This window comes from Sceloporus occidentalis, unplaced genomic scaffold (assembly GCF_023333645.1).
Source record: "Sceloporus occidentalis isolate IW3139 unplaced genomic scaffold, rSceOcc1.0.p SCAF_224, whole genome shotgun sequence".
In the NCBI taxonomy this organism is placed as follows: Eukaryota; Metazoa; Chordata; class Lepidosauria; order Squamata; family Phrynosomatidae; genus Sceloporus; species Sceloporus occidentalis.
The window spans coordinates 355737-382284 of record NW_028317204.1 but is presented as its reverse complement, the minus strand read 5'-3'; the positions used below and the strand labels follow the sequence as shown (position 1 = coordinate 382284).

At 43.3% G+C, this 26548-nt stretch overlaps 2 protein-coding genes across 2 annotated transcripts in view; one reads left to right on the top strand and one right to left on the bottom strand.

The window, feature by feature from the left end:
- Positions 1–479: 479 nt before the first annotated feature.
- Positions 480–5213, top strand: LOC149276800 (guanylate kinase-like). Its single transcript, XM_089503268.1, has 7 exons — positions 480–591; positions 1584–1625; positions 2050–2146; positions 4009–4147; positions 4291–4375; positions 4686–4771; positions 5178–5213. The coding sequence occupies exons 1-7, from the start codon at positions 480–482 to the stop codon at positions 5211–5213; spliced, it is 597 nt and encodes a 198-aa protein (XP_089359394.1).
- Positions 5214–7622: 2409 nt separating this feature from the next.
- Positions 7623–26548, bottom strand: part of LOC149276799 (obscurin-like) — a 163136-nt gene continuing 144210 nt past the window's right edge. The window contains 20 exon segments of the mRNA XM_089503251.1: positions 7623–7782; positions 8376–8525; positions 9046–9121; positions 9437–9660; positions 10897–11136; positions 11827–11920; positions 12264–12431; positions 12938–13038; positions 13377–13488; positions 14079–14246; positions 14702–14809; positions 15552–18348; positions 18946–19023; positions 19610–19655; positions 19965–20117; positions 21042–21068; positions 23214–23386; positions 23757–23834; positions 24786–24846; positions 25989–26189. Coding sequence (XP_089359377.1) covers positions 7623–7782; positions 8376–8525; positions 9046–9121; positions 9437–9660; positions 10897–11136; positions 11827–11920; positions 12264–12431; positions 12938–13038; positions 13377–13488; positions 14079–14246; positions 14702–14809; positions 15552–18348; positions 18946–19023; positions 19610–19655; positions 19965–20117; positions 21042–21068; positions 23214–23386; positions 23757–23834; positions 24786–24846; positions 25989–26189 — 5215 coding nt within the window.

Sequence of the window (26548 nt, the reverse complement as noted above, 5' to 3'; positions counted from 1 at the left end):
GCTGCTGCTCTTAACCCTTTGTGGTCAGGCAGGGCGGATACTGATTGTAATGGCTTCAGTTCAGATATCATCTGTTTCTTAATTATTCACAAACCTTTGGAAATGTTCATTAATCGTTCAAAAGCCAAAATTTTTTTTTTTTTTTTTTTTTTACTTTTTTTTCTTTCCTTTTAAGAATCTGAATTTCATCAAGATGGTGAACCTAAAAAAAAACAACAACAAAACTCCCCCCCCCCCATTTTTATGTTTTTAAACGAAAGAATGAAATGTATTTATATTTTTTTTTTACTCTGCATGAATCTTATGGTCTGGCTCAACATTAGACGTGCTTATGCATGATTGGTTTAAAAAAAAAACAAAAAAAAACTAATAATTTGATATTAATTTATAAATAATTTGTGGCATATGTGACCTCAGAGAGCCGCTTTCTGTGCCGACGTCTCACGGCGATCGTATAACTCGCGTCTCGTTTCTCAGTGATGTCAGGACCGAGGCCGGTTGTGCTGAGCGGGCCCTCAGGGGCCGGAAAGAGTACCTTGCTGAAGATGCTGCTCGGAGAGTACGAAGGGGTCTTTGGATTCTCCGTCTCCCGTGAGTATCTCCGGAATCACTTTTTATCCCCCTTTCCTGAGGAAGCAGGAAAAAGAGAAGCGATCGCCCCAAAATAATGGGTTTTACTCCAAAAATAGAATCTGTCTTAACTTTTTGAAGTTATTTTTATTATTATTTATATATATAAAACATTATTTTTGCTAAAAACAAATTAACTGAAAATCCGTAAATAAAAAAAATAAAATAATAATAAAATAAATAAAATAAAAAATGCACTAATTATTTCCATGTAGTAATGACGTTTCGTATCTGAGCTCGATGACGTTTAACCATCAGTAATTATTCCAAGAATGTGTTTTTCTTAAATGTATCAATTATAATTTTTTTAATAATAGTTATTCTAGTCGCTATTTATATAGATTACCGGCGGGAACGTTTACTGACCAGGGACTGTCTTTAGTGTGTTTTATAATCTGAAAAAAAATGTTTATTTGATGCAAAGATTCTCTTATCTTGGTAATTATTAGATTTACACAAAATGCTAATTTTATAGAATGTGATATTTGCATTTTGTTGCTTTTTTTTTTTTTTTTTTTTTTTTTTCTTTCTTCACTCGTTCGCTCTCGATGTCTCTCCACCTCCTCCGCTGTCCTCGTCTCCTTTCCCGCAGATCCTCTTCTTGTTCCTCTTTCTTCGTCGCTCTCCAGCCCGTTAACTTCACCTCCCGGAGCGCTTCTGAAAAGGGGCGGAGCCTCACCCCCCCCCCATTTTAGGGAGGGGCAATCACTCATGGCCCCTCCCTTTTGCAAAAGTACTCCATGAATAAAGCAGACAGATTCATGGAGAAGGAGAAGTGCCGATCAATGGGCAGGAAGGGAAATCCGTTGTCTGAAGCATTTTTGGGTCTATTTGCTCCAGTTTAGACATTATTGGTTTTCAGGTTTCTTATAACCGCCAACTTGGAGCGTTTTGTTAAAATATTTCGTATTATTTTCATGTAATATTTAATTATGTTTTGATTTTTTTGTCAGACACCACCAGACAGCCCAGACCGGGGGAGACGAACGGAAAAGGTAACGTGCGCTGAGAACGCTGATGCTGCCGCCCCGCTAACGCTTGCCGATTTTATTTGGGGGGGGGTGTTTAATTAAATGACTCCTCAAAAAAAAGAATTATTTCTAATCACTAAATCTTTCCCAAAACTCCTTTACTCAAAATTCAACCCATTCCTAATTTGTGTCGGGAACGCTTAATCGCCGTGTGACGGAGAAGCAGGCGCTGATTGGCTGTTGATATAGAAACTGGGAAAAAAAAACAACTTTTGTGTTTTTATGTGAAAGAAACAAATAATAAAATAGGAGATCTGCTAATATGTGTTTGTTTTATAAATTTAGTATTAATAATAATTTATTATCCATTCCTGTGTTTCGGGTGAAATTAACCTTAATTCTTTGGGTTTTATGCAGAGTAATTATTGGAAATGTTTTCTTTTGGCAGATTATCACTTTGTGACACGGGGGGAGATGCAGGAAGCCATTGATAACGGGGAATTCCTGGAGCATGCGCAGTTCTCCGGGAACATGTATGGGACCAGGTAAAATACCCCATGTTTTCCCCCAAATAATTCATTAAGATACGTTTATTTCTGTGTGTGTATAATATATATATAATCACATTAATTTAGGTATTAAGTTTGCAGGAAAAGACCAAAAAAATCTTTTAAGTGCTATAAACCCCCAGGAAATTTTGAATTTTATTTGAAAAAAATAATTTCTGAGCTTTGCTCGCGTTTTATGAAATATTTATCATTTCTTTATATATTTTTTTATATTTAGGAAGGTATTTTTATTTTTTCCCCCTATAAAATAAATAACATTAATAATAATTTTAGGACCCCCTTTAGAGAATGGTTCCTCTGATGGCGGTTTCTATAGTTTGGGGGGAGTGTTTGAGTCGTATGAGGGGTCCGAGGAGCTGGAAGTTATCAGGAAGCGGATCGGGGTAATAAGATGGTTTCATGCGCGGGGCAATCGAGGGGTTTAGAGGTGCGCTTTAGGATGTTTTATGAGATCAGAGGGTCTGGCTTATTGGAGGTCAGTGGGTTTTGTTCATGCAGGTTTGGGGTTCTGGGGGTGGGGCAGGTTTAGAGACGGGCTGAGTTGTAAAGTGCGGAATGTACGCAACATTTCCATGGTAACTGCTTCATATTTTGCTTAGGGCTCAGTTTGTTTATAGCTCTAATTAAAAGTTGTGGTCTGGGGATCGCTCCTGGCCGGCGATGGGGTCCCCGGGGACCCCGTTACTCTGGATTTCCACGTCCTGGTCGCCTGTGGCCCCCGGGCTGGCGTCTGGACGAGAACCGTCACGGATCTGATTCCGTAGCTTTGGGCGCCTGGAGACTTTCCACTTAATTCCCCGGGGAGCAGAGCCCGGTAATTGCCCCGGGGTAATTAGCTGGTTGGCAGGAGCAGAATCTTTCCTCCGGCTGGATGATCAGGGAAGCAGATCCCTGCGCGACGAGGTGTTTTATGCTTTAGGCGTCCACTTTATGGTGCAGTCGCCATAACAACCGACATTCCTGCTGTTAACCGCCGTTTTTTAGCATAAGACTCGCACTAAAAGCTCCTGTATCATCTCTTTGACGTATTTCTTTTTATAGCGAGTTCCTCAGTAAAAATATCTTGCTGATTCCTTAAATCTTTGCTTCGTAATCCGATTACTCGGCTGAGGCAGACCGAGGGTTAAGGGCCGGGAAGTTCTTGTGAGCGGAGAATCTATTTGTAATTAGTAGGAACCTCCGTGTTTAATTTTCTAATTAATTTTAATTAATAGTATTATTTATTATTATTATTCTAAGAATAAAATATTATTATTTTCATATTATGTTATATTTTTAAATCTATTAACATATATAGAAAGAACACATCCATTAAAATATATACATTTCTAAATCTATTGAAACGTACAATAAGTTTATTAAAATATATCTATATAATAAATTATATAAATATAATAAATCTATAAAAATTCAGGTTCATAGGTGTGATTTGCCCGTTTGTGCCGTGAATCGTCAGGTTTTCTAAAGTAATATCACCCAAAACGTTCCAAATATCCATTAAGAATTCCAAGAATGAAGAAAAAAATCTATTCACTAAATTGACATTATTGCTTTATTTTCCCTTCTTTCTTCCGAGCGACCTAAAAAAATGGTTCTAAAAAAAAAAAAAAGGTTTAAAAAGATTTTTTTATTAATGTCTATTTTTAGCCGTGCTGCTTTTAATAGGGGATTTAATCAGATATGCTGGTTCTGCCACAGGCTGCCACCGGCCCTCGGCTTCTATGGGGGATGAACTTTTCAAAGAAATACTCCCAGAACCAATAACACTAAAATGTGGAATAAATGTTTGTTGATGTAAAACGGGGTAACGAGTGCGGCGGCGCCCTCTTTTCCCGCAGTAAGTCCGCGGTGCGGGACGTCCAGGCGCGGAATCAGATCTGTATCCTGGATATCGACATGCAGGGTGTGAAAAGCATCAAGAAGACCGACCTCAACCCCATCTACGTCACCGTTCAGCCGCCGTCCGTGGAGATTTTAGTAAGTAGGGGGGGCGAGGGGACTGGGAGATAAAATACAGGACTGTTGGTGACTATTAAGATTCCCCTATACGTTGGGGAACGGGGGCTCGACTCGCGAGCTTGCAATCTAGAGGATTAACGCCGCCTCCCTTTATATCGCAGGAGAAGCGGCTGAGAGATCGGAAGACGGAGTCCGAGGAGAGTCTCCAGAAGAGGTTGAAGGCAGCGAGAGAAGACATGGAGATCAGTGAGTGCCCCCAGCTGGGTAACGCGCGGGGTTAATGCCCCCGGAACAGTTTATGCCCCCGGGACAGCCGCGCCGAAGCAGAAAACACACTGAATGCGCATGTTTATAATACTTTCCTTAAGGAGAAGCCGCAGCCCCCCAGCTGCAGCGCAACGTGGTCTCCATGGTCTGTATTAACCCCTTCCCGGATGTCGTAATTCTGCGGCGCTGGCTGCCCTTTTTTTTTTAATCCCGCCGGGCGGCCGTTAATTGCGTTCCGCGCAGGGTGCTTCGTGACGCGGCTTCCATGTGATGTCTTTTTGTTTCCAAGGTAAGGAACCCGGACTCTTCGACGCGGTTATTATCAACGATGATTTAGATCGGGCGTACGCGGACCTCAAGGAGCTCCTGGCTGATGTAAGTTTAACGTGTTTTTCCTCCCCAACGGATGGTGCGGTCGGACCTCATCTAGAGGCAGGGATGGGAAAGCGAGCGAGCGAGAGGAGAGAGACATTTAAACACATAGAGATAAAGGACGGGAGGGAATTTATTTCAAAGGAGGAGAAAAGTTATAACAGGAGACACTAGAGAGTCAGAGACTGAGATGGGATAGAAGGAAGTTTTACTGAAAGGGTGGTAGATAAGTGGAACAGCCTCCCAACAGAAGCGGTAGAGGCTGATACAGCGAGTATTCCTCCCCCTTCTGTCTCCCGATGGGTTAAAAAGGTCGTTTTAATCCATAATTCTAAAAGCTGTAAAATGTGTTTTAGAAATGAATTTCGTGCTTTTCACCCCCGCCATGAATTATTTTTGCCACAAACAGGAAATTAAGAAATCTCGCACATCGAAGGACTCGTGACTCTCCTCGGCTTCGGCCGCCGCGCTCCTCTCGCCCTCCCCAAGCATTCCTGTCATGGCCGCCGCCGCCAGCCGAGCCGCTCGTTAACCGCCCGGCGGGAAGAAACCTCGCGGCGGCCGCCGCTCATCTTTACCTCAGAGACGTCTTCCGCCTCTCACACTCCTGGGGGCTTCTCCGTTCCTCCCCGGCTAATGGTCACATGATCAAAATAGACTCATTTTAACGTCACCAACACTCAACATCCACAACAAGAGTATTTTTTTTATATTTTTCCCCCCAGATTTTTCTCTATAGGGCCTTGTTTTTTTAAAATATGATTGTGGTCGGGGGTCTGCGAGGGTCTCGTGGTGAGGTAGCAGCTTAAAAAAAACTTGTCCAAGCCAGGGCCCTCGAGAATTCTTTGGGGTAATCGCTGATATTTTGTAGGATTCGTTACCTTTTTATTATGTAGAAAAGCCGCCAGTAGCAAGGGGCTCAGGGGTAACGGGGAGCGTCGTCCGGGGCAGGTGGCAGAGCCCCCCCCCCCCCCGCCGCGGCCCCCCACTTATCTCGGTTCTGTTCCAACAAAAAGTTGAAAGGAATAAATATGAAGACGAATCCTCTGCTTTATTGGTCTCGCAGCGTCCCCTGCCTTAGCGTTCTACAGAAAGAATGGCCAATAAAGCCGGTTTTATAACCAAGCGAATTGTCGCCTCATAGCGCTCAGAGGTCAAAGGCTGGCTTAGGCCCTTAACCGCTCGCTACTGCGCCACGAAGCAGAGAAGTATTTTCCGTGTAAGAACAAAGTATCAATGTACAGATTGTTACAATACTGTAAATACAGCGTATAAAGTGTAGCGAAGCCTCCTTGGTCTCCGCAGCGCCGTCTGTTTCATTTTCTTGATGAATTTGAAATGGAATTTGATCAGTTTGAGTCATCCTGATTTATTTTTTCATTTTATCAGCATTATTTATTGATTTGTATGGCACTGTCATATTCCGCGGCGGCGTACAATGATATGAAATGTTCCGTAGGTTATGTTTACTCGGCTTAGCTGATACTGCCTTTTAAGTCATTTTTACCCCATCCCTGGCACATTCCACTCCTTGTACCCAGAGACAGGACGTGATGTCATATGATGTCATATGTCAGGCATTAAAAAATAAAATACTCCGTGTTGGGGAATGTAGGCCGTGAATGTTCTGTGTATTAATAGCCAGAACTGCTGCAATAAACGTGACGGGGCGCTGTACGTCTGAATGACCCCAAATGGCAATTTAATAAAATCTTTTACTGCTCGCTTTGCTTGTTCTAGGTTAGAAGTTAAAGGGTGCTAGATAAATGGAACGGCCTCACAGCAGAAGTGGTAGATGCTAATACGGTGAGGGTATTAAACATGCATGGGATAGACATACGGCTTCTGAATCTAAGACGAGACCAACGACTGATTAAGGTTTGAGTCGTTACAGCAGGACGAATGGGCGACTAGATGGGGGCCGATGACGCCAGACAATTCTAGGTTTGTTTACAGTGAGCGTGGAGAGCGATTAAATCATCAAAATACTTTATTTAGCAAAATCATACAGATAAGACATTCTATATGTATATAAACACATGCGGAGTATACAGTGATCCTGGAAGTGGTTAAACCATGTTCCCTAAAACCAAACATACGGAGCGAGAACAGAGGGTATGCTGCAGGCCCTGCGGTTACTGCATGTACTGGTTCCCTGGGCATGGTAGGAGTGTGATTGCTGTTAATATTGGTATTACATTTGAATTTTTTCAACACACCAAAATAGTACAAAAAAATCAACAATATTAATATAAATATCCTATCATGCCCAGACAGCCAGTACATGCTGGAACCTGGGCATGATAGGAGTGTGATTACAGCCTCCACTTAAAAAGCATACTGTTAACCCCCCAAAAAATGTTTGTCCACCATTCATGATTGTACGGGCCTGGATGATGGCAATTGTAGAAACCCACCATATTTAAACAGTTTCACGGCGATGCATCAAGAAATACGGAAACCGAGAGAATTTAAAGCCAGCGCATGGTTAATGTCTCCCTTGATATACCGCTAATTAATACCCCGCGAGCGCAGGTAATAAGAAAAAGTTAGAAAAGTGTTAAATTTAACAGTAGGTGGAACGTTAGCTTTAAGAACCAGACCGGAAATCTCCTTTATTACTGTGATATAGAGAATGAGATGAGTATGAGAATGAGTATCTTGCACTTCACACGTCTTACAGGAAGTCGGATTTCACTTTCAAACAAAAAATTACTTTTTTTTTTTTTTTAATTAGTGGTAATTAGAGTAAATGTGTATAAAATAGGGGGAAATCTGCAAAACCTTTACAAATAAACAATGATTTGTCTGTTAATTCCGAAGCCGCGCAGAATGTTCCCAGTGATCGCCACATTCACCGGCGTATTGTCTTTGACGCAGTTTTCTTCCGCCTCTCCTGTAAAAAGCTTCTCAGTTTTCCGCTGGGGAAGACGACCGGTGGCGGCTGTAATGTCGTCAGTCCGGCCTCCTGCAGCCACGGCAGCTTTACACAGTCGGAGGCAGAAGGACGTCCCCTGAAATACAAACACGGAGACGTCTTAAGTACCTGTCCTGACGCTTACGGACCCGTCCTCGTATGCAAATTTCCCCGGATAGGCCACCCAGAGGATTCAACCGGAGACTCTTGAGTTAAAGATGAGTGTGCCAAGGGGATGTCTGCCCCCCTCCCCCTAAACAAAAGCCATTCCTGACCGTGTAATGTTATTCCTAACTCTACTGCTCGTTAAGGAAGGTAGTATAGCTGAGATGGGGGGAAGTGAGGCCTGACCCCAAAAGTATACCTCCTAGGTTTGGATTGGCCAGTTTCTTATTGTTCCCCAAACCTTCATGTCTCCCCCAATGCCCCTCTTTTCTAGGAGGTCAGAATGTTTGCTGGGTATGAGGGGATCGCAGGGTTCTACAGCCCTAAAAACCCCAATAATGTGTATAGAAACAGCAGGGAACGGCTTTATAAATGAACGGAGTAATTAAAACCCCATTATTCTTCTTCTAAATGTCCCACTCAGTTACACAAATAGCCCCGCCCCCAGTCACACCGCTAACCACACGTTTTAGCGTGTCCGTCAGTGTTGAGGTTGCCGTCTGGTAAATTTTTGGGGGCAGTTACCATGGATTAGACCACAGTGTGCTCTGCAGGAAGCGCACCGCTCCGCCAGATAACCCCGCGTAGCATCGACTGAACTTTATCTGTCCTTTTTTGATTGCTTTCTCCAAATCCGATCCATTTTCTGAGCTGAAAGGGTGATCAGCGCTCAGCCTGCCGGCAAAAATAACAATTAAAAGAGTAACAAAAAAACCAGCACGGTTTGAGGGCCCATGCCTGCCTAATGTGCAACAGAGCACTAATATTTGCCTACTTCTTATTGGCCATCTTTTGGGGTACAATCCATAGTTAAATGGGGTGACCGCATGTCATGGAATGTCCCATAATCTGAGGATCTGCCTCACATCGGTCTGTAATATGACTGCATAGCCTGCACAATGACATCATTTGTCGATAGAGACCTGTCACAATTCCGCTTCACAATATCGGGTCGGTTTCTGGTCTAACCACAAAATAGGGGTCGTTTCACATCAACGGTGGAAGTAAGGCATCCCCTGACCACCTGTGGCCCCTGGCGCATAGAAGCCACAGTGTATGGAAGGGCCTCATTCCCTCGTACCTGGAGTAAAGGTGTGGAGGTATGACATGGAGTTGCTCGTGTAATATGAGTAGAGCCACCATGTCGCAGGAGCGTTTCAGCTTTTCATAAACTGCCTTTGAAACTGATACTCACATTATGAAGGCCGTGATGCCGACCGCCCATATATCGGTAGGTGGAACAGCGCCCTGTCCTTCTAATAGCTCTGGAGCTGAAAGAGTCAAATACAAAGACACTGAGTGTCACTCACATGGCCAGTAAAGCACTCACAACCACCCTACCTATCCCAGTCCTCCTTCCCTTTTTTGTCTTCTTATACAGAGTGGTGAGATATGACATCATATATGGGGGCATTAGGTCAACAACACTAAGGACGTTAACCTCCCCAACCATTTTATTGGGGGCTATGATGCACTGGGGGGGGGCGTTAGGCATAGAACGTCACGTTCCCACCTGCCCTTCCCCCCACTGTTACAGACCCCACTGAGCCCTTGTAGGTGAGCCATTGGCTTGTTGCCAGACTCACCCATGTTTTCCACGTAATCCATGTCTGTCGGCGAGGGAGCGGTCTCGTCGGGGGAGTAGAACTTGGCATCTCCGAAGTCCAGTATCTTCAGCAGTTTGTGTTCGGTGACCATCATGTTTTCCGACCGGAGGTCCAGGTGGAGGATTTGTTTGCAGTGAAGGAATTCCACGGCGCTGAGAAGCTGCCACAGATAATCCTGGACCTCCAGCTCGGAATAGGACACCCTGCGGCACAGAGCGTCAGAGACACAGCGGTGGATTAAGAGACCTCACACCTTGTTTTACATCTAGAGAATCAGAGATGAGTCCAAGCAAAGATCTGGTGTTTTTTTTACTCTCTAGAGTATTTGGCACCCGGGGCAGATCCTATATTTGGTACCCCTGGTCCCCCCACTTCAAAATGTAAAAACATCCACCCTCACTCACACCACACTCTCTTGTCACACTCTTACTCACTCTCTCACGCTCTCTGGCACTCTCTTCCGTGTCCCCGTCTCCTTTCCCAAAGATCCGCTTCTTCTCTTGCCTCTTCTTTTTTCGGCCGCTTCTCCCCGGTATCAGCTCTGTTGACCAAGCCCCGTGGAGCGCTTCCACCAAAAGTTGGAGCTTCGGGGCACACAATTCTCTCGATTGGAGGACCGTGGGAGAGGCTGCCCCTGTGGCTCCCCCCTTTTGTGGAAGCGCTCCGGTAGGCCTGGTTAATGGACCTTAATCCGGGGAGAAGCGTGTGACAGGGCCAGGCTAGCTGGCTCATGTGTCATATGAAGTTTAGCCGGGTCACGGAGTGCTTTTGTGTCCGGTTCTGTATACCGTGACCCGGTAATATATTATATTGTGTTTATTGTGTAACCGGCCCAGAGACTGATGTGGCTTCAGCCCCAGCCTTCAAAGAGACGATCCTATAATCTGGCTGGGGCTCTTAATCAGCCAGCACAGCCCTGTCTGCCCAGACGGCACCCGCACTACAGGGGGGATAACACAGGTGGGGGAACCCATTGTATTCTGTAATCCCCTCACCTGATACATCCCCTGTATACTGATGGGATTTGTGATGGGATGTGGCTGATGGGATTGGGGGTTGGGTTCGGTACTCATTGCATTGAGATTGTATATAAGTTCTGTGTGTTTGTAATAAAGAGAGTTCTTCTTGGTTTACTACGAATGGTGGTCTGGATGATCCGTGGATAGCTGAGTGCGATCCGTATGAGGGACTGACTGGTGATTCCTCAGCCCTCAAACAGGGGTACCCAGCCTTGGGTACGGTGACCCTGTAACAAAGCGGATAAAAACGAAGACAGAAGAAGTGTCAAGAGAAGAAGCAGAGCTGTGGGAAAGGAGACGGGGGCACAGAGGTGTCCTCTACAGTGGCTACACCTATAGTCTCACTTATCAGGTGGTGGCAGTGGCTGCGCATGGCCAGAAAACATGTGACCCAGAAGTGGAACACGTCAGTATCCGTACCCAGAAGATAAACACTGTAGAAGCTCCTGTCCGTCACACAGTTCCAGGATAAGAACCAGATGCCGGGGACTCAGGAACGCGCCGTGTAATTGGACTATGTTGGTATGGCGTAACTTCTTCAGGATGAGATATTCCATCAAGGTGGGCTCCTTAGTCTCTTCTTTGTATGGTATGATTTTTGCAGCAAAGGCTCTCCCACTTGACTTCTCCCTGCACTGCCTGACGACGCTAAAGCGACCCCTGAGAAAAGGAAGGAAATCTTAAAGGGTTAATGGTCAGAATCACTGACGTGGTCGTTCCCGTCAACTCGCCAGTTTAATGGAGCAAAAGTTCAAGTAAACCCTGTAGCACGATAGGTAGCGATCAGAAAGGGAATTATGACGTGAGTTAATAGTGTGATGAGGACATATTGCTGTAAGGGTTAAGTGATAGGGAAGGGGTTAATATGCTGTTTTTAAGTTATAACAGGAAATTCAAAATAGACTGTTCTAACACAGCTAACCATGTCCTTGAACGTTGAATGATATTAGTGACAAGTGGGACAAGGACACACCCAAAGGGCAGGGTGGAGGAATGAAGAGGACACACCCACAGGATAGGCGAGGGAAAAGGACACACCCACAAGGTAGGATGGAGGAGGGAAAAGTATACACCCACAGGGTGGGATAGCGGAGGGAAGAGGACACACCCACAGGGTGGGATAGAGGAGTGAAGAGGACACACCCACAGGGTGGGATAGAGGAGTGAAGAGGACACACCCACAGGGTGGGATAGAGGAGTGAAGAGGACACACCCACAGGGTGGGATAGAGGAGTGAAGATGACACACCCACAGGGTAGCTGAGATATAACTCAATGGATAGAAGACGACTTTAGCATTTAATATATAAACGGTCCAAAGCTACTTATAACATCTTTACAGATCAATTACCTCCTCCCCGCCATCTGTAATGAGACTTTCTGCTCACTCCCAGCATCCTCGTCCGCGCCTGCCGACTCCTCGCGTCCGGAGAGGCGGAGGTTCCCTGCGAGGAGAAATGAAATCAGAAACATCTTTAAAAGATATTAAAAAAGAAGAGATCTGAAAAGCCGTTCTCATCCCATCTATTTCTGTTCCCAGGAAATTTCACATCTAAACCTTTTAGATATCAACACAGAATTTCCTCATTCCCGCCGGCAACCTTTTCAGCAGTTCGTGGAAATGGCTTATTCTGAGCAGGAAGTTGCAGTGAGATAACAGGAAATCAGGAGTGCGAGCAAAAAATGCTTCCCCTGTACAGCTGCAACTCTTGATAAAAGAGGGAATATCTTTTTTACATTTCATTCATTGGGAATTTTGGCTTTAGCCCTGGCATTCTAATGACTCACCGGCGCTTGCTTTGCTTATCTTGATGCTAGCGGATGGGTCGCTGTAAGGTCCAATTCCCGCTTTACTGATGCAAGCGACCCGAAATGAATAGACGTATCCTTCACTAAGGTTATGAGTGGAGTAGCAGCAGTCAGAGATGTCCAAGGTGAGCGCCCTCCATTCCTCCCCTGATGCCACCGTACAAAGAAAAAGAAAACCCGACACAATCAGGCATTCACATCGACAAAAAGGACGCGGGAGGCAGGGAGTGTCTCCTAAAGGTGCCGTTCCACTAATGACACAATCTTATAGAATTTAGCGGATCTGTCATGAAATAAAACGAACACGGAAACTTTTAAGAAGCTTTTTTTTCAGTTTCTATGGTGACGTCTGGTTTTATGTCAGGTGACAATTAAGTGTTCCCGAATGATTTTCTTTCGAAGGGTTGGAGTGGCGGAACATCCAGTGAGTCATTTCGTGTAAGTTTGTTTATAGATTAAAATGTGCAGTATACATATTTAAAAACAATGCAGCCATCTTAACTTCTGATTCTGCATATTTATTCCTCCCCTTTAAGTTATCTCTCTTCTATCGTCTGGGAAAGGCAGAGGAAATCAGGACAGGAAATTAACTGGAAAATGCTGTCTCTGCCACAGGATGCCATTGATCACAGGTTCTCACACCCGGAACTCACCTTCCTTCCTATACTGCAGGAAGTAGGTCACGGGAGTGTTCGATTCCACCGGCTTCCAAACAAGCAGCGCCCCGTCCTTGTAGACCTGAGCGATTTCCGGTCTGGTGGGACAGCAGGGGATCTCTGCGGGGAGAGAGACAAAATTATTTTATCGCGGGCATAGAGACCGTCGCCGACATGGAAAGCGAGAAGAGTCGGGTCACCGATCCCGGTTCCCTCAGCACTGCCAGCATGCAGTTATCTGACATCCTCTACAATTTGGTGGGGGGGTTCCTCTTATCGCAGACGTGAGACCCAGCATGAAACAAGCCCTGATGATAAATAATAAATCGACCCCGTTCCAGAAGTAAACGACAGGGTTCTTCTTTTTTCGCTTCCTTCACCGCTGACCGGGCCTCATGAAGGACTTCCGCAAAAGGGGCAGAGCCTTTGCGCACACCCTCTCTTCCGACTGAAGGAACGGGGCGGGGGGAGGCTGTCCACATGGTGCTCGTCGTGGCTCCGCCCCTTTTGCAGAAGTACTCCGGGAGGCCTGGTCAACGGAGCAGATACTGGGGAGAAGCGGACAGAGAAAGAAGACAGAAGAAGGAAAAGCTCAAGGGAAGAAGCGGAGCTGCGGAAAAGGATCACGGAAGTGGTTGGTGGAGAAGGTAGGGAGACATTCAGAGAGAGGGAATTTGGGACCTCTGTGTGCTACTGTGTTACAGTGTGATACCCTCCCCCCCCCGATGAGTGGAACCCGGGGCAGACCCCCCTCTAACGACACCACTGATTGAAATGCTGAACTAAGATCAACCCTAAATTGACCCTAAAATCCTAAAAACACAATTTTTCCAGCCGGGAAATATCACTTTCCTGCCAAAACCTTGGATTCCAATAAGCGTATTTTGTACAATCTGGTGTTGGATGAATTTAGGATGCGATTAGAAACATCTCGTCACATCCAGTCGGGGGAGCAACCCACCTCTAACGACATTACTTGAATTAACCCCCTTTTTCTGCATTTCAAAACAAATTGTCCGAATCGACGATGTTTAACCCCTTCTGTATCAGGAACCAAATATGAAACTCAAACCCGGTTCCGCGGCACCTTTTAGAGTCTTGGAGATGAAGAACGTGCGATAGACGCGGTGCAGCCTACCTGCTTTCTTTATAATGCAGCAGGTGGAGGCGCTACCCAGAGCGTTAGCGGCCACGCAGGCGTATATCCCCAGATCGTGTGAATTTACGACCAAAATGGTGAGGAGATGGTAATTCTTGTGGGTAGAAGATATGAGGACTCTCTCGCTGCTGTGAATAGGTAACCCATCTGATGGGAGAAAAGAATAAAGTTAGGTCTCTAAACGAGACGGAACCTCAACCAAGAACCTACAAAGGGTTCAGACGAGGGCAAATACTGGGGGGGGGGGGGCTAAAAAAATCATGTAAGAAACACAAAATTTAAAATGGATTGAGAGAGAAAATTAAAAAAGAACATTGTCTGAGGCGGGGCATAAAAAGAAATCTAGAACCTAACCTGATGTGGGATATAAGACGGATAAGAAATCTAGAATAAGCCTCAGATGGGTTTGGATGTAAGACGGACCATTTTAAGAGACATAAAACACGTAGAATGTAGTCTTAAAAAGGTCTGGGATGGGGGGGGGGGTGTTGAAACTTAAACCTTGAAAAAGGTAGAAACGGGTTTATCCAGAGCAGGAAAATAAACGGACAGGAAATATTTTAGAGTCAGGGTGAAAAAACTTAATATGGAGATATAATTACCTTTAAACCATTCAATATCTGTCACGGGCTGGGCAGTTCTGCAGGACAGGGTCACTAAGTGGCCAACAGCGACCGTTTGGTCTGTGAGCTCCTCCACAAAGGCCGGTGCTGGAAAACACGCGAGGGAACCATTTAATAATATATTACACAAAGGGCGTCTCGTCCAACACCAGCGCCTGGCCTCACAGACGCTCTACTGGATGAACGGGCAAAAATCCCACAGAAACTCCCCAAAATCTCGTGGAAATCCTTCCCAGAAGAGCGGAAGCCGTTATATCTGCAAAGGGGGGGAGCGACTTCATATTAACGTCTATGTATCTAGAATGTGATGTCATCAAGTCCTTGTTGGTGTAATGGTCAGGTGTCCCAATACTTTTGTCCATATAGTGTATATAAAATCTAAGGAACTCCTGCCTGGGGTGCTGAATATTAATTTCATCCTTTTTTTTTTACCTTTGTCCTTTCCTGTTAAATTGGGGAATTTCAGTGAAGGGATTGCAGACTTCTTCTTGGCCTGGCTGGGTAACCCCACCGTGGACGCTTGGTCTGTGGACTCAGCCTTGGTCGCTTCCGAAGTCCCTTAAATAATAACAAACGTATTTATTTATGTCACGTGACTACAGATAAATGAGAGAGAATGTCTGTAGAGTATTGTTACATTGTAACTCACCTCCTTTTCTTTCTTGGCCGTTTCCCTGCTTTCCTTTGATAATCCTGGAAATGTTGGCCACGGAAGCTTTCATTTTCTGCTTGAGACTTTGCTCTGAAGGCTTTCCTCCTGGCTCAGACTTCCCATGGGGTCGGAAAAGTTTGATGCGTTTCCTTGAACTGGAACTTTTTCTTTCCTTACCTGTGGATTTGCAAGGATCTAACGGCTGCAAGGACTGCGGTGGACCACAAGACCCAGGTTCTTGATCCGATGGTGGTTCCTTTTGCTTTAATGCGCCAGGCTGCGGTGAAGTCAATGATGACCAATTCAATTTTGTAACCTCGGAAGAAAATTCCTCTTCTTCAACTGAGGTTTCTATAGGGAATCCATCGATATCATACAATTCCAGGAGGTGGGAACGTGTAGGTTTAACATCTTGCGTGGCATGCTCAGAAATGGTGGTTGTAGGCTCATATTGTATTTCTTCGATCTCCACCAACGATACCTCGGACTGCCTCTCCGTCTCATCAAAGTCGGAGAAATTGTCAGATCTCCTTCCTGTTCCTGAACTACTGGTTTGAGAGATAAGCGTTCGGCTGGAGCTGAGACTTTCAGTGGTGAATTCTTCAAACTGTTCTTGAGGGATAGGAGAGGGTTGATCTTGACACAGGGTTTCGTAGAAGCTGCACTGGGAGACTGATGTGGTTTCAGACATATCCCTATTGTTTGAAGGGTAGAGCTGCCTTATCGGTGGTTCCGTCTCCATGGCACAATAGTTCTCACTCATACATGTCTTTCTTTCCATTTCTGCCAGCGTTGGCGACTGACTATCTGCTAGCGGAAAAGGAGGTGTCTCTGCAGAAGGCTCCTGGTCTTCTTGGTGGGCCAAGACTTCCATCTCCTCCGACAAATCGGTCATCTCACCCACTAAGCTGTCGAGTGCAGTGGACTGCTCTGGACTGTAACCCGATGACTGGAAACCTGCCCCTACATTGTCGCCTTTCAGAAAGGTTTCTTTCATATCGGGTCCTGATGTTGGGAAGCGACAGCTCTTTGTTTTATTGTCCGCATGCCTAAGGTGTACCCCATCCATAGGAGTATCTTCAACGTCGACCTGGGAGGTTGCTGCTTGTAGATGTCTATCATGAGTTTCACAGGACGGCACATCTGCTGCAAGCACATCCGTGGGACCCCCCTTTTCAAGCGGCCCACCAGTTGTCTGGGTTCCGGTTATAAGACCTTTCATTGTTTCCATAACTGGCTGTTTGATGTTTACAACATTATATTCCTTACCAATCTGCTGTTCAGAAGATAAATCTCTTTTTGCGTCAGATGAAATGTCACTGGCTCCCTGGTGTATCACTGCGATACTCGTTTCGTGGTCAATGAATTGCACTGTATGTATGGCCCCAAGACTCGTCTGAGTGTCCACTTTCATAGTGCTTTCCTTTGTGATGCCCTCTTGGCATTGAGCAGAGTCGGGTAAGTTTTCTGTTGGGGAGGACAGGTAAGAATTGTCAGTGGGGATCATTTGTACAGTAAATTTAACTCTTCCCGCTGTACTTTGCGGATCATCTTGCAGGTCTTTGTTGCTATCTGTGTGGCAAAGCGTGGTTGGTGGCTGAGTTGTCTCTGGAATTGGTGAGTTTCTTTGTTTCACAAAGGCTATTACTGTACTTTCACTGTCCGTGTGAGCGGCAGAAGGGGGTCCTTCTTTGCCTGAGCCCATATACTGTGGTGGGTGTTGATGTAAAACTGCAATGATTGTATTTTCATTCTCAGTGGTGGCTGCAGAAAGAGGTCTTTGAGTTGAGGAAATAGAAATAGGCACAGAATGTTGGTTAGAATCCTGTGTCACCCGCCATTCTATTGTTTCTTTGTTTGGTTCAATTGCCCCTTTACTTGGGTCATCTGCTAATATAGGTTCTTTTGAACAAAGTTTATGGCTGACATCAGATTTGTTAACTTTATTTGGTGGATCTTCTATTGCATCAGCATCTTCTTCCTCCACAAGTGGCCCTCTGTAGACACTTAGGGGTCTCGATTTACTGTCATCGAGTGATCGGCTTCTGCTAGAAACTTTGAAAGAAGATCTCAGCGATCCCTTCCCTGTATCAAACGACATTGACTTCTTTAAGGTGCCCAGCTGGACATCCTGGCCAGTCGGTGGCAAACCATGTCCTATGATTCCTTGCTCCATGGCAAACTGTTCCAGCAGTGGTTCTCGTAGACCGCTCAAAATCTTCGGGGAGTATCCTGCTCTCATTAGGCTCCTTCGTGCTCGTTCGCGATGCCTGATGAATTCTTTCTCTTTCAGTGAACCTTCCCTGGGCGCTGACCCAGGGCCTTCAGATACTTGGGTGTAGAAGGTGCTGTTAATGATGCTCTGCCTTGGAACGCACACTATTTGTGTTCTATCGACTCCAACGTCGCCTGTCAATGCACTGTCAGTGGATTTACCTCTAATAAAGCACCCTGATCTCCCCTTTTGTGAAGCTAGGTCTCCCATCTCAATGGTTGCTGCTTTGAACAATGGTGGCTTCCCCGGTGAGGTTTGAACATTGTCAACTAACATTTCATCGGTTTCCTCCAACCTCATTCTGCTTCCACCCAACCCAACAGCTTCATCAGTTTTCCGTTTATCATTCATATCAGAGGTAGTAAGGGTTGACTCTTTGTCACCCTTCTTCATTTCTTGCACGAGACCTTCCTCATCTCCAGCACGTTCTATTTCTAACATATGCTGTTCTTGTTCTTGAAGTCTATCTTGGTCGGCCATCTTAAAGATGGACAAGTGTAATTCTAGTGAAGGATTGCAGTCTCTAACGGTGGGACTGATATCACTCTCGTTATCAGACGAGGACCCGCTGGTGGACGAAGAACTACTACCTTCAACCAAGTGCCTAGGAACCCCCAACGAGGTGCTCTCAACTTTTCCCTGAAGAAGTTCTGGAATAGATCTCATCACCAGAATGGATTTGTAGGACATCAAAGAACGCTGGGCATAAAAAAAAAACAACAACAAAAAAAAAAATGTAAATCTACTTTGAGACGACAATTTTGTTTTAAGCAGACCAGGACCGGCCCTTGGGTTTCCAAGACACAAAGAAAATTCCAGGTGCCCTCCTTCTGCTCAAACCTTCCTACTAATAGGAGAGAAGACCTGGCGATGGTGTCCTAGGAAGACATTGGCTATATGGTGGGGCTAGCACTACCTACACTAAGCACCAGTAAAGCATGAAAGCATAATGTGTGACAGGGGGTGAAAGGGATTTAAACTTTACTTTACTGGACGTGATGTATAAATGGTGTCTGTTTCATCTGTCGATGTTCCCCCTTGGGTTCCATGAGGAGGTGGAGTGAAGGAAGACCTCTGGGCTGCATGTACGAGAATATAACAATCAAGACAATCTGATACATCATTTTAAGACTGTATCAGATTGCCTTATTTTTTTAGTAAAACAAGTATATTTTTGTTACTATCATTTATATAGCGTCAGCATATTCCATATTCCATTGGCCAAGTACTTGCTAAATTCTTTGAGGCAGGTGACTGCCATATACCGGTCATTTGATGAATTCACTTCTTTCTCACCTGCCACCTGCTTCGGGCAACAAGGAATTTCAGACCCTTCATGTTGATACGACAGGTTTCCTGTAAAATTGATCCCTCCTGAAAATGAACAACAGACAGCTATTAAACACTGAAAACTATATATATAGAGCGCTTCTTATTTTTGGCTGAGGCTGGCTGAGCCCCTTCAGAGTTGTGGTCGCGAATATCACTTATGTATCAGTTGTTGGCAAATGCAAGTGACTTTTTTTGTGTGTTTCAGGCGAGGGCATGTGGGTTAATTAAACACTTTCAAAGTTTGGGAAAGAAAACATTACTCGCACAATATATATAACAAAGGAAAACATATTTTAAATACATATATAATTCAGGAATAGTGTGGCGTATAATATAAGCCTTGGTAGGTACAGCTAATAAATAAATATAGCCCTATCTACCCCCTTCCCCCAGGTAGGGAGGTGAGGTCGATCTATAGGTTAGCATACATGGGGTAGGCATATGGATGCTGAAACTAAGACGAGACTAACGACTGATTAAGGTTTGAGTCTTTACAGCAGGAAAGTAATATAGGTGAATTAATAAAGAATTGGCAACAAGGACCTTCATTTAATTGATGTCATAAAAGTTAAATCAGAGCAGAGGACAACAAAAGAAAAACTCTCCACATGAGGCAAAAACATCTCACCTGAAACCACGTGTGCTGGAGACAGTCCAACGCGGCCGGTCGTGTCCTGACATCAAACAAGGACAGATTCAAAGCATTAAAAAAAATGAAGGGAGGGATTCCCCAAACGGATCAAACTCGTTATCCGCCAAGTATTTTTGTTCCAAATGTAGCAAAATATTTTGTTAATAGTATATATACTGTATATAGAGCCAATTTGTATGAATTTAGTTTGAATTTTTTTAGTACAATTTTTTGTCCATATTTATATGTTTTCTGTACAAAAAATCAATAAAATAAAATAAACAATAAAAAAAAAAACATATGAAAGAATTGACTCCAGACTTTAGGGCAGGACGGGGTGCTTTACACTCACTCTGGAGACATCTGGATGGCTCTTTTCATGAAGTCCTTGGCTTCTTCACTCAGTTGAGTGAATCCCTGGCAGCTCCAGCTGATGCGTCCTCTCTGAACATTGAGTAGAGTCTCCCTGTCATTCTGTCCGGCAAACGGAGAGGCGCAAACCAAGCTATAAAAATAAAAAATAAACGCACTTTCATGTTATTTAAGGGGAAATTAATGTCTACTAAGGACATAACAACCGCCATTGGGGGGGAGGGGACATTACGAGGTCAAAAGAAATTGGAATTGTTTATCGTACGTTCCACCTCGCTTCATGCATCGTACATTCTTTTACATTCAAGCTCTTTTTTAAACCTGTCTCTATACGCCAGCCTATAGCATGTTCCAAAAACAATTTGGGTGGAAGAAATTTGTGCAAAATGCTTATTTTTTCCCCCAACATTTTTATTGTCAAAAAAAAAAACAGCTAGAATATTTTTATTTTTTTATTTAAGTAAGATTAGCTTTGCATTTTTTGTAATACTTGACAAGCCAGATGCTGGTCTTTAAAAAATAAAGTGCATTTATAAACGTTTTTTGTTATGTATAAAATAATGGCCAAAAATAATAATAAGGATTAAGAAGGTTTCTAGGGATATACTTCATTTTAATAAATATATAAAACATATTTTAATAAATATATAATTTATAATGTTATTGGCTGAACACGTTTAAAATTAAGTAAATTGTGATTTAGGAAAATTTCAGGAGATATTTCTCGGGACAGATTTGCCCATTTCTGATTTTGTTACAATATTACGACAATACCAGGTTACATTGTGTCCTTTACACACCATTAGAGTGCCGTCGCTCATGATCAGGGCTGTTAAATTTATTAAATCACCATTTTTTGTGGAAAATTAAGACGCTTTAGATAAAAAATATAAATATTATATTATATATAAAATATTTTTTTTTATTTTTTTTTCCAAATGCAGTAACAAAATTTAAAACGTACTTGAATTCACCTTTTTTACGACAAAGATTGTAGATAAGCCCATTTTAACAACAGTTATTGCAATAAAAAAATTAATTTAAAAAGCCCACTTACGATAAATAGGTTATCACTCCGACGGGCCTACAACAGAAATATAGACAGCGATCAGATCACTTTAAATAACTATTTCAAATAAATTACAAAAAAAAAACATCTATCCCCAAAATTGAAACTTTCTCTAAAACACTTTCTTTCACCCCAATGTAGTTTTCCCGTGTTATTGTTTTTATTCTTTTCATCCGTATCAATTTTTAGATTTGTCAGTGTGTTTGTATTATTAATAATAATAGTAATATTTTTTGGTATAATTACGCTTTTTGATCTCATTTACTTCAAAATATGTTCCTTTTACTTAAATTCTAAATATATAATATTTACACTTTAAATATTTCCATTTATTATTTATGTTAGTTGTCCTTTTTTGTGAAATGTTAGCAAAATGTGTACTTGAGTGCATTCATACCAAATATTATATAATATATATTTATAAATTAATAGTGCACGTGTTTTGTTCATTCTTTTTAAAATATTTCAGCAGTTTTTGGAAATGTTATCTGAGCTAGACAACCCCCCCCCGACTCCTTATAATACTGCCTGTGGGTCTTAATCACCCAGCCAGACACTCTGACTAATGAAAGTCTATGGAGGAACGGACTTCATTAGCATCGCCATAAAGCATCAGCTCAGTGCGGTGTTTGAGCCGGGAAAGTCACCCAAAATATCACATGACTGACAGCAACGGCGGCTCCAGGTCTGCAGATAAAGGGGGTTTATTGGGGCAAAATGAAATAAAACCAGGTTTTTGTCACCGACCAACATTATTGTATAGAGCGCTGGGGGGGTTATATTACTGTTACAGCGCTGGGGGGGGATTATATTACTGTATACAGCGTTGGGGGGTTATATTACTGTATACAGCGCTGGGGGTTATATTAGTGTATACGGCACTGGGGGTTATATTACCGTATACAGCGCTGGGGGTTATATTAGTGTATACAGCGCTGGGGGGGGTTATATTACTGTATACACCGCTGGGGGTTATTACTGTATACAGCGTTGGGGGTTTCTACTGTATACAGCGCTGGGGGGTATATTACGGTATACAGCGCTGGGGGGTATATTACTGTATACAGCGCTGGGGGGGTTATATTACTGTATACAGCGCTGGGGGTTATATTACTGTATACAGCGCTGGGGGGTTATATTACTGTATACAGTGCTGGGGGTTATATTACTGTATACAGTGCTGGGGGTTATTACTGTATACAGCGTTGGGGGTTATATTACTGTATACAGTGCTGGGGGTTATATTACTGTATACAGCTCTGGGGGGTTATATTACTGTATACAGCGCTGGGGGTTATATTACTGTATACAGCGCTGGGGGTATATTACTGTATACAACGCTGGGGGGGTTATATTACTGTATACAGTGCTGGGGGTTATTACTGTATACAGCGTTGGGGGTTACATTACTGTATACAGCGCTGGGGGGTTATATTACTGTATACAGCGCTGGGGGGTTATATTACTGTATACAGCGCTGGGGGTTATATTACTGTATACAGCGCTGGGGGTTATATTACTGTATACAGCGCTGGGGGTTATTACTGTATACAGCGCTGGGGGTTATATTACTGTATACAGCGCTGGGGGTTATATTACTGTATACAGCGCTGGGGGTTACATTACTGTATACAGCGCTGGGGGTTACATTACTGTATACAGCGCTGGGGGGGTTATATTACTGTATACAGTGCTGGGGGTTATTACTGTATACAGCGTTGGGGGTTACATTACTGTATACAGCGCTGGGGGGTTATATTACTGTATACAGCGCTGGGGGGTTATATTACTGTATACAGCGCTGGGGGTTATATTACTGTATACAGCGCTGGGGGTTATATTACTGTATACAGCGCTGGGGGTTATTACTGTATACAGCGCTGGGGGTTATATTACTGTATACAGCGCTGGGGGTTACATTACTGTATACAGCGCTGGGGGGTATATTACTGTATACAGCGCTGGGGGGGTTATATTACTGTATACAGTGCTGGGGGTTATTACTGTATACAGCGCTGGGGGTTATATTACTGTATACGGCGCTGGGGGTTATATTACTGTATACAGCGCTGGGGGGTTATATTACTGTATACAGTGCTGGGGGTTATTACTGTATACAGCGTTGGGGGTTTCTACTGTATACTGTAATTTTTTTTTTACCATATATCTGAAGCTTTGGATACAGGAGACAGGCAGGCGATTTCTGGAGAAACAAACTCCGGGGAGCCGTATTTGCAGTACTGAAGCTCAGATGTATTTAATTTTTGAGCAAATCCAAAATCACAGAGTTTCAGGTTGTCTTCGTCAGGATGAACCATCAATATGTTTGAAGGCTTTAAAAAGAAAAAAATGTGTGATTGTTAATTCGATTAATGCTTATCCACGGTGTAAATGTATGGGTTCAGGAAGTTTTTTAAATAAATTATTCCATCGGTTGCTATAACGATATGAGACATAATCATTTTTTTTATACATAATTTCATTCGTCTGCTTTAGAGGCCGGGGTAAATTCCCCATTCAGTTGCAGGGATCTCTTTTTCAGTGAGGACACTAAATATGCGAAATCCACTGCACAGAGACATTATGCTATTACACACAAGGCCTAAATTAAAAAAAATTTAAAAAACACACCTGAGAGGACTCAAAATCGGCTTTTCAAATTTTCTGTTATTTATAACAAAATCTCAAATAAATGACACTTACTTTAATATCCAGGTGGAGAATGTTCTTGTCGTGGAGATAGGCAACAGCTTCCAGGATCTGTCTGATGTACACTTTAACCTGCCATAAGAAGATCAAGATGAGTAGATATTTTTATTTCATTTAACTTGAAATTAAATTGAATTCAATTTAAAATGAAAATTCCATTTGATTAAATCTAAAAGTGTGACGATATCCTGTAGTTAGCAGAACCGCCACCAGGTGGCAGCAGCACACCCTCCAAGTCTTGGTTCTATCCAATGGAATGTTGGACTTAAAAAAAAGAATTTTGCAGATAAAAGAAGTGTTTTTCGATTTTTTTTAGGTCTACTAATTAATGCAAAATATCATATAGACTCTTGAACACTTTTTTGTGTCTCTGATATCTCTACAGTTAAGCTTTTTTTTTCAATTAGTCATTAGGGGAGACATCTGTTGTTTTTTTTTAATCCCGCTTTGAGCCTGGACATCTCATCTCCAATCCCGGGCGCATTGATGAAATCCGGCGCCCACTCATTCCTGAGAGACATGGGGCTGAGTCAACAAAGTATTCGCCATATAACCCGCAGCATGTGTGATAAAAATAATATCAACCAGGTCCCTACAATAAATGTAGGAATTTTAAAGGAAAAAGGGATTTATTGAACTGATTGAAACAATCTACAAAAACAATGAATTACATAGTGACAACATACTTTTCATATATTGTTGGACCAGCACACGGAAATTAAAGGACCCCTTAAACTGAACATATGATCTCATACATGGTAAGGTTGGTCATCATGGAGATTTGGGGGATTGGGCTGGGGTTATGTGCCAAACCTGATACGGCAGTGCATGTTCTCATGTATGAGGTAGGCCCCACACATGATGTCACAGCATGGATACACGGTATTGTATATTCTATTCATCCGCTTAAAAGTATTTTCACATACAGATACCGTACCGGGTACGAAGACCCCAAAGTCCTGATCGAAACAAACCAACCACATATTAAGAGGATAAAGGCGCCAAGTAACTGCCGAGCTTCACCTCTTTCTCTGTGACTGTGTTTTTCCTGAACAGACGATTGAGGAGTTCCTCCCCGTAACATCTGCCTCATTTAAGGATAACAAAAGTGTAAAGATATTTTAATGACACAAAACATTTATATAGAGATCTGAATATAATCCACGTGGGAATCTAGATAGGGAAATGTGACAGGTGACACCTCTTCTTCTGTCTCCTCTGGACCATACATGGTGCCTTCAACATGATCAACCTGTCCTCATAAGTATAACATGCATTACGATGAGTGTTTCACCTCTTTCTAATACTTATTATGGTTGAAGAGTTTATAGAAATTAAGGGTAACTCGACTGACCGGACTAGACTTGACCATCACACTGTTGCTAACACTTTCAAAACTCATAGTGCCTACAGCTTGTTGAAGGTGAGGGAATTGGAGTTCAATGAGAAACGCAGATGTTCTCACCTGTAACTCACAAAATTACCCCCCCCCCTAATATTAAGTCTAAAATATAAATATATATTTAAAAAAAACCCAATGAAGCTGGGAAACCCCTTTATTAACTAAGGGGGAGGGGCTGTAGATGTCCCTGCCTCATCCACCACTCCATGCACATAAATAGGTAATTAATTTAGGGCAGGTATAAGGTTCTTTGGAGTTAGAGAAAAAAAAAAACACTTTGGAGGGGACTGGACCCCATCCCATAACCACCCCCATCCCTGACCTGTGGGGTGAAGGAGGTTAAGTTAAAGACAAAAAAATACATACAAAAAAACCCTTCAGCTGTGATCAACGAAACCCTCGTTCCTCAATTTTTAAGTTCCCCAAAAAATGCCAGCTAAAAAAAAAACGGTGCTGTGAACCCAGAATTGCATTCTTTAAAAAGGACTGGAATTGTGTACCCTCAATTTGGAGGGCAAAATTCTTCTGTATCTGCACATTAGATGAATAATTATTGGGTATTTGGTTTTTTTTTGTCAGGCATTCACAGACCTTTCATGAAGAAAAGTAAGGAAGTTTTACTTAACTGAGGGGGTGATGGATAAGTGGAACAGCCTCCCAGCAGAAGTGGTAGAGGGTAATACAGTGAGGGGATTAAACATGCATGGGGTAGACATACGGCTCCTGAATCTAAGACGAGACCGACGACTGATTAAGGTTTTACAGCAGGAAACATTCTGCCGGCAAAAAGAGACCTGACTATACATTGTTACAGGAAAGGATACATCTCCAGGATGAGAATCAACGTCTTTTTTGTTTGGAAGGTGTCGAGCAGCAGGGTGACGTTGCTGTGTGTCACTTCAGACAGGATGTCTCGCTCCCTGTAGGCCTGTAGGCGCGTTTTGCTCCTCAGCGGGATAAACTTGGCGGCGCATGTCATTCCGTTTCCTTTGTGGACAACGCGTTTCACAAACCCAAACGAACCTCTGTAATTTAAATAATATTTGGCGAGCATTAGTTTTTTTTTTATCATGTTTCAGGCATTCCCAGAAGTCTGGTCCAGCTGAGAGCTGGAACACTGCCCAATTAGCAGGACTGTCCTGGGAAATTTGAGACGTTTGCCAAATGTGTATCCTATAAAATGAAATGCCAAGATGGCTGCACGTAATGCGCGGCTCATGTATTTGTAAAATAAATCTATTGGGCTCCATTATTCAGTCTCAGCTACCTAAGGAGAGATAAAGTGAGGAGGAAGTGCTGCCTTGTCGGGGGGGAGGGGCTAAACTTCCCAAAATGGCTGCACACAGGCATGTGAATAAAATAAATTATTTACTATTAAGGCTTT

Coding starts and splice junctions, on each gene's coding strand:
- LOC149276800 (XM_089503268.1), top strand. CDS start 480: ATGTCAGGACCGAGGCCGGTTGTGCTGAGCGGGCCCTCAGGGGCCGGA. Junction 2,147..4,008: donor GGGAACATGTATGGGACCAG/GTAAAATACCCC, acceptor CTTTTCCCGCAG/TAAGTCCGCGGTGCGGGACG. Junction 4,376..4,685: donor GAGAGAAGACATGGAGATCA/GTGAGTGCCCCC, acceptor TTTGTTTCCAAG/GTAAGGAACCCGGACTCTTC.